The following is an 8,008-nucleotide window of genomic DNA, read 5'->3' as shown; positions in this document are numbered from 1 at the left end:
AAAAGTCCTGAGCGCTTTTTTAGACGCCACCGCCGGCGTCTTTTTCTGCAGCTCAGAGCGTCTTTTTAAGTTGAAAAAAGTTCAACTTTTCTGAAAAGAACGCCCTACGTCAAGCGCCTTTTTGACAGCTGACCAATGACAAGCGAGTAGCGAGACCTGTCGTTTCCATAACAACAAGAACAACTGTCTGTCGTGCACCCACAAACGTCTTTGTGAACCGACATTCTCCTCCCCGGTAACTTCAAAAGCCAACGCAAGAGCCAACTTTCTCTTTCTCTACATTTTTTGCATCACACAGCACTAGGCTACTGTTGCAGCTGTTGTTATAGCAACAAAAGACGCGCTTGGATGCTATTTGTAACCGAACGCTGCCAGCGTTTTTTTTTGCTAAAAAAACGCCGTTGTCAACTTTTTCTTGTCAAAAAAGACGCTAAGTGTGAACATAGCCTCAGACAGCGTGTGATCCCGATATACACTTATACCTACACAGAATTAAAGTGTTTCAAAATATCTGTCTTGGCGAGTATTCAAGCAAACATTATCTGCTATGTCTTAAGTGAACGTTTGGTTAACTGTTGGGGAAAAACATCTTATGTGTAACATTATATTAGACCCATGCAGTACAGTAGGTCTGAATATATAGTCTTTTTCATTAATGTTAATCAAACAATTGTGGTACCATGGGGGAAAAATTAAAAATTTGGTGTTATTACCAGAGATTTTAAGGTATGGTTGGTAGATGATTTTGTTTTGGAACCTTCATAAAACGTTTAACTCGATTTTTCTCAAAATTGACTTTGACAATTAAAGTCAAACAGGTGTAGCTCAGTCATGAACATTTGCTCATTGCGACTCATTTTGCCAGAACGGGTCACGTATGTAAGCAGACGCATATGTAAAATCAAAACTGCCTAATGTTACTTGATGAAATGTTGACGCAGGACGAGGTATAGGACTGTGAAGCTTTGGGGTGTTGTTGGACTTGAACTTCTGAATCCGATCCAGACGTAGTCTGAATATCTAATATCTAAAAATTCTTAAATCAAGATACATAAGCAATTTTTCAGTATACAAGACTTAACATTTTAAGTTATTGTGCTAAATTTATCTTAAATTAAGAATACAAAAAAGAAAAGAAGACAAAAATACTGAGAAAGAAATTTATTTTCTGCAGTGTAGCCCTAAAATTTACATCAAAGCATTTAGTCCAGGGTTCCTCAAATCCGGTTTTGAAGTGCCGCTGTCCTGCAGAGTTTAGTAAGGTAAGTAACTCAGTAAGGCAGTGGCCCTCCAGTGCCAGATTTGTGGAACCCTGATTTAGTCTTACAGAAGACATGTCTGACTATGATATACAGTAGAAGATCTTACCGGAGTTTCTCCAGTTTACAGTCAGGATCCTCCAGTACAACAGAGAGAAGCTTCACACCCGGATCTCGTAGGTTTCTATTATTCAGATCCAGTTCTCTCAGTTGTGAGGGGTTTGATATCAGAAATGAAGTCAGAGCAGCAGAATCTTTCTCTGTGACTCCACAATCACTCAAACTGTAGAGAGATGAAAATCATACTTGGTAAACACTATGAACTGAAAACAAAAAGCAATAGAAAATTGAGAAAAAATAGACAATTTGTAGATGGAGTAAAGAAAACACTGCACTTGGTCACCAATGGATGGCATTGTCTCAAAATTACTCAGGAACCTTGAGGTGATGGTGTCACAGATTACAATTGGAGAGAGTTAAGTGTGAATAAAAGACAAATGGGACATGGACTCAGGATAACAAACTCTCAGTGTGCAAAAGAACAAGATTCTGAACAGACACGACATATACAACATAAAATTAAGCCAACTAACTCCACGCTTTGCTCTAAATGTAAGACCGCATTCTTGGGCTAGAATTCTTGGCCTCCCTTGCAGGTGAATAACCAATAAACATGCTATATGAATATTTTATTTTTTGTCCGTTGTTGCCAGGAAAACTACTTTATAAAACTGGATCAGTGATAAATCACTCTCTTTGTCTAGCATGACAAGAATTTTACTACCATCAACTGATATCTCAATCATGATAGCCTTTTTTTTTAAATAACATTTGTGCTTTATTATGTCATATTATACATGCTTTATTATATATATTATGATGTCATATTTATAGATTTTGACCTTTGCCTTTTTAGTCCAGTCTTTGGCTCTATCCAGTTGATGTTGTTTACCTCTATTATAAGAGTTGGGCTTTGTTTGTCTGTTTAAAATGTAATACTTAAAATGTTAGAGGATTAGTTCACCCAAAAATGAAAATTATGTCATTAATGACTCACCCTCATGTCGTTCCAAGCCCGTAAGACCTCCGTTCATCTTCGGAACACAGTTTAAGATATTTTAGATTTAGTCCGAGAGCTTTCTGTCCCTCCATTGAAAATGTATGTACGGTATACTGTCCATGTCCAGAAAGGTAATAAAAACATCATCAAAGTAGTCCATGTGACATCAGTGGGTTAGTTAGAAGTTTTTGAAGCATCGAAAATACTTTTTGATGCTTTTTATCAGTTTTTTTATAAACTTTTTGACATTATTCCACTATTAATTTCCTTCTCTCTGGGCCTCGAGTTAGTTCACGTAGTGTAACAGCGTAGCGCTTCTGTGTTATACGTCACACGTAAGCTCACTATTGGCCGACGCTGGTCATGTGTGTGGTCAAACTTCTAACTAACCCACTGATGTCAAATGGACTACTTTGATGATGTTTTTATTACCTTTCTGGACATGGACAGTATACCGTACATACATTTTCAATGGAGGGACAGAAAGCTCTCGGACTAAATCTAAAATATCTTAAACTGTTCCGAAGATGAACGGAGGTCTTACGGGCTTGGAACGACATGAGGGTGAGTCATTAATTACATAATTTTCATTTTTGGATGAACTAACCCTTTAATGAAAACCTCAACTAAGTAGTCAAGTTTCATTGTCAAATTTGCAACAATAAAGAATTAACTTTTAACGTGGATCAAATCCATATAAATGGTTTAAGTACTAATTAATTTGTAACATTAAACTTGTTTATTTTAAATGAATCCTCATGTTGAAGACATTGGGTGTCAGGTGCTTTAACACAAGTTTGAGTCAGCTTGTATTGTTTCCCAATCACATCTCCCCGTCATTATTCCCGTCAATAAAATAGATAAATTCAAATTGTAAAAAATCAGAAAAACAATAAAAACAAGTATGCTGCCATATTGCTCCTATTACTGATACAATAAATGTTCGTATGTTTCTTAGATTTATGATCTTTTGATTTTCTTTTGTTTTAACAGTAAAGTGATAGTTTTCACTGATACTTACTGAACTTTAATCACGGGCAGCAGCTTCTGAAGAACCTTCAGTTTTTCAGCTTTATTGTTTTCTCCAACAAATGTATTAATATCAAACTTCTCCAGACTCTTCTCTGATGTCAACAACACAAAAACTACAGCTGACCACTGAGATGAAGAGAGTCTGGCTTCACTTATTGTTCCAGATTTCAGATACTGTTGTATTTCCTCCACTAGTGACTGGTCGCCCAGTTCATTCAGACAGTGGAACAGATTGATGGATTTCTCTGGAGAGTCAATGGTCCTGATCTTCTCCTTGATGTACTCAACTGTTTTCTCATTGCTGTCAGACCTTCTTCTTCTCAGTGTCATTAGTCCCTGAAGAAGAATCTGATGAGACTCCACTGACAAACCCAGAAGGAAGCGCAGGAAAAGGTCCAGGTGTCCATTTTTACTCTGTAGAGCCTCATTCACGGCTCTCTCATGGAGCTCAGAAAATGAAACATGTTCTGGTAAATCGAGTTTAAACCAGTTCTTAAACATAGACAACAAACCTGGTTTAGAGACTGTGTCAAATACATTCCTGTTGTTGTTTGTGAAGCAGAGGTGCACATATAAAGCTGCTAGATGTTCCTGAACACTCAGGTGAACAAAGCAGAAGACTTTCGCCTGATACAGGCCTGACTCCTCTCTGAAGATCTGAGTGCACAATCCTGAGTACACTGATGCTTCTGTCACATCAATGCCACACTCTCTCAGGTCTTTCTCATAGAAGATCACATTGCCTTTCACAAGCTGCTGAAAAGCCACTTTCCCCAGTTTGAGGATCATGTCTTCATCTGTCAGGTTCTTCTTATAGTCCTTCTCATGTTTTATGTTGGACTGAAGGATCAGGAAGTGTGTGTACATTTGAGTGAGAGTCTTGGGAATCTCTCCACTCTCTGCTTCACTCAACATCTTCTCTAGAACAGTGGCTGAGATCCAGCAGAACACTGGGATGTGGCACATGATGTAGAGGCTCCTTGATGACTTCAGGTGTGAGATGATTGTATTGGCCAGACTCTGATCACTGATTCTATTCCTGAAGTATTCCTCCTTCTGTGGCTCATTGAAGCCTCGTACCTCTGTCACTCGATGGACACACTTAGAGGGGACGAGATCGGCTGCTGCTGGTCTAGAGGTGATCCAGATCAGAGCAGAGGGAAGCAGATTCCCCGCAATGAGGTTCGTCAGCAGTACGTCCACTGATTTCTTTTTGTTTACATCTCGTAGAGTCTCATTCCTTTGAAAATGTAAGGGAAGACGACACTCATCCAGACCATCAAAGATGAACAACACTTTATATTTGTCACTGGATATTTCCATTTCTTTTGTTTCAGGGAAAAACACATGAAGAAGATCTGAAAGACTGAATGTTTCACCCTTCATCAGATTGATCTCTCTGAAAGGTAGTGGAAATATGAGCTGGACGTCCTGATTCACTTTGCCTTCAGCCCAGTCTAGGATGAACTTCTGCACAGAGACTGTTTTTCCAATGCCAGCGACTCCCTTTGTCAGCACAGTTGTGATGGGTTTGTTTTGTCCAGGTAAAGGTTTAAAGATGTCATTGCATTTGATGGGTTTGTCCTCTGTTGCTGCTCTCCTGGATTGTGTCTCAATCTGTCTCACCTCATGTTCATTACAGATCTCTCCACTGTCACCCTCTGTGATGTAGAGCTCTGTGTAGATCTCATTCAGGAGTGTTGGGTTTCCCTGCTTTGCTGTTCCCTCATTCAGACACTTAAACTTCTTCATCAGATTTGATCTAAATGTGTTCAGGACTTCATGGCTGTAAATTCAAATTCCATGTATTACATAAGTTAAATATAGAGATAAATATATAGAGTAAAATGTCTTATTTATTCTCTGTATCATGACCAAGAACATATCATAATATTTATGAAATGTGTTCATTATTAATGTGTTTTAATTTTGATCTCAATCTAAAATTCCACACTTTACCTGACACCAGCATCCCTGCTTTCATTAAAGTCCTGTAGTTGATTCATAGATTGGTCATTCTTCTTACAGACGGGTTTTGTTACTGCTGATCTTTGTGGTGGGATTGACCTTAAACATCATGAAGAGAACCAAGAATCAGACACTGTGATATTGGTGGATTTATTTTACATCACCTGAATAATTCTAACAGTTAATAAGTAAATGCACATTAATAAATCAACTCCTAAAGGGCACAACTGTAATAATACTAAAAACAAAAACTATAAGTTTGACAATATGTTGTATTAAATATTGTACATATTAAATTAAAATAATACATTGTTTATTGATTGCTTATAATTTAACTTCATGCCAGTTGTCAGAGATATTTTAATGGTGAGAATAAAAGTACCGGTAGCAAAATATAAAAAGAGAAATAAACAAAAAACTACAATTACAAAAGTTTTTTAACTAAATCGGCCTCACTATTCTTTTCATAAGAATCAACAGAATAAAAACAGAGTCCTAAAATAGTTAAAACCATCGCATTTCCTTAAAATATGCTTTAAAGATCGTGGACTCTATCATAAGAGGCATAAAGGAGGATCTTCAACTGATAACAAAACCTTGTGCCTATTTGGCAATATGTGCTGATGATATGGTCCCAGTGATTATCTGAGTAGAAACAATGTTTTCTACCAACAACATGATTTATTTCATAAAGTTTAATTTGATTACATTGATACCATTTTTTGGTCATTTTTGGAGGACTCATTTTGGAGGAGGTTATGATGGGTTTGAGGTCAGAATATATAGGGCATTATTTGAGCTCTGAATATAAGGCCTCCACAGCAGCACTGCTGCACATTACCTGGAGTTCCACAACGCACAGGTACCAACAAAAATAACTACAGTCCATTTAAAATGTACACAAAAGCTGGGTGTTTAAAACAATATAAGCATCTCAATAAAATGCTATATCTGAGTCCAAGCCAAAAAAAATTTAACACTTTGTAGATGTCTCTCTCACATCAGGTGAAGATGTCTAGTATGAATATCATAAATGCAAAATACAAAAACACCATAATATAAAAATGCCAATCATATATTTAAAAAAATTTATAGCTACCTGAGATCAGCCTGTGTATTGTCATTCTTAAATATTATTGGAAGACCCATAGACCCGTCACTCCTCAAAGACACACAGCTGGGCGCTGGTTCTGATCTCTCCTGCTGAACTGAACTATAACAGAACAACGAAACGTAAAAACAAAACGTTTTAATGAAAAGCACTTGAGGAGGGTTTAGACATTGTTTTCAAGAAATTTCCTTTAAAATAATGTATTTAAAAAAAATGAATGTCACATTTTTTTCATCAGGAGACATCTTTTTTATTATATAAAAGGTTATTTAATGTGTTTATTCATACCTGCATCCTTTAGAAAAATCTTCATCTCTGGATGTTTGTGTGTCATCCATGATAAAGCTGGACAGTTGAAACAGTCTGATCTCCACTGACTCTGGGTGGAAATGACAAACAAACACAAAACTAATGTAATTAAACATCGTTAAACATCTTTATAATTGATCTGACTAGATCGCGAGAGTTGGAGAAATAAATAGATAGAGATCTTTTGAAAAATCATCATATACACGATACACAAAATAAACCTCGTTCATTTCCTTTCAGAGAAAATATTAATGTGGAAGTCACCTCGAGTACGCGACTAACCTTTATCAAAATGTATCTACATAGCCAACCGATTCACAAACTCCTCCATCTGTTCCATCGAGTAGGCTAGCTACACATAAGAAAGGAATCGACTATTTTATTAAAATGGCGAAACATCAGCTTTCTTTTACTTTCGCTATTATCTGTGACGAAAGGCACACGTGATTAAACTGCTGAAGTCACTATAATGTTGGTTAGTAAGTTAGTGTTTTAATGGTTGCCCTTATTGGCAAATGACTTGAGTTTAATCACCAGTAAGGTTTACAGTTAATAACTCCAGTCAGTTTGGTGTGCTGATAAACTCAAAACAAACATATTTATTACACGGATTATTAATGCATTTGTAGGAGCCACAGCAGATTATTCATACCTGTGTTCGCCAGTAGAGGGCGGTGTGCGCTGTGTAGTGAAAGCGGGTGTTCGAGACAGGCGTGCAGATCAGGACAGGTCCCCTGTCTATATCAGTCAGTAATAAAACATTTAAGCGTTCATTAGCCTATTATTCCACATCTCACTTAAATAGAATCTATCTAGCACTACTTTCTTCTTATTTAATAGGCAACTCTAAACCACTTCTACATTCATCCTCTTCTTCACATTCACTAAATAAACTTAACTATCTATATAGACCTCACAACATTGACCAGGAGGATCCTTCTTGTTTAGCTCCAGTCTTCTTCTATACACAATTGTGTGTGTGTGTGTGTGTGTGTGTGTGTGTGTGTGTGTGTGTGTGTGTGTGTGTGTGTGTGTGTGTGTGTGTGTGTGTGTGTGTGTGTGTGTGTGTGTGTGTGTGTGTGTGTGTGTGTGTGTGTGTGTGTGTGTGTGTATAGTTTCAAATAGGACCTACATGTTACCCCAAACTCTGTTATCAATACATTTAAAGACCTTTTTATATTTCTTCAACAAATAAAATAAAACTGGCACTGGTGTTTGTTCCATGACTAAAACTAAAAGCAAATTGTTCTCCCTCCACATCCCATTCAT

The 8,008-nt window shown here is 37.1% G+C and overlaps 1 protein-coding gene across 1 annotated transcript; it reads right to left on the bottom strand.

Annotated features, from left to right (window-relative positions):
* Positions 1 to 979: 979 nt before the first annotated feature.
* Positions 980 to 7,476, bottom strand: LOC309510242 (NLR family CARD domain-containing protein 3-like). Its single transcript, XM_082191262.1, has 7 exons — positions 7,022 to 7,476; positions 6,719 to 6,809; positions 6,419 to 6,532; positions 5,311 to 5,418; positions 3,341 to 5,137; positions 1,369 to 1,542; positions 980 to 1,036 (listed from the first exon to the last, which is right to left on the bottom strand). The coding sequence occupies exons 2-7, from the start codon at positions 6,766 to 6,768 to the stop codon at positions 1,021 to 1,023; spliced, it is 2,259 nt and encodes a 752-aa protein (XP_082047388.1). The 5' UTR covers positions 6,769 to 6,809; positions 7,022 to 7,476; the 3' UTR covers positions 980 to 1,020.
* Between the last annotated feature and the right edge of the window lie 532 nt (positions 7,477 to 8,008).

Source organism: Leuciscus leuciscus, assembly GCF_965113295.1.
Source record: "Leuciscus leuciscus genome assembly, contig: SUPER_11_unloc_6, whole genome shotgun sequence".
NCBI classification, from domain to species: domain Eukaryota; kingdom Metazoa; phylum Chordata; class Actinopteri; order Cypriniformes; family Leuciscidae; genus Leuciscus; species Leuciscus leuciscus.
Note: the sequence above shows the minus strand (reverse complement) of the source record. Positions and strands in the feature narration are given on the sequence as shown.

Coding starts and splice junctions, on each gene's coding strand:
- LOC309510242 (XM_082191262.1), bottom strand. CDS start 6,768: ATGGATGACACACAAACATCCAGAGATGAAGATTTTTCTAAAGGATGC. Junction 6,533..6,718: donor GATTTTTCTAAAGGATGCAG/GTATGAATAAAC, acceptor GTTCTGTTATAG/TTCAGTTCAGCAGGAGAGAT. Junction 5,419..6,418: donor AATACACAGGCTGATCTCAG/GTAGCTATAAAT, acceptor ATGATGTTTAAG/GTCAATCCCACCACAAAGAT.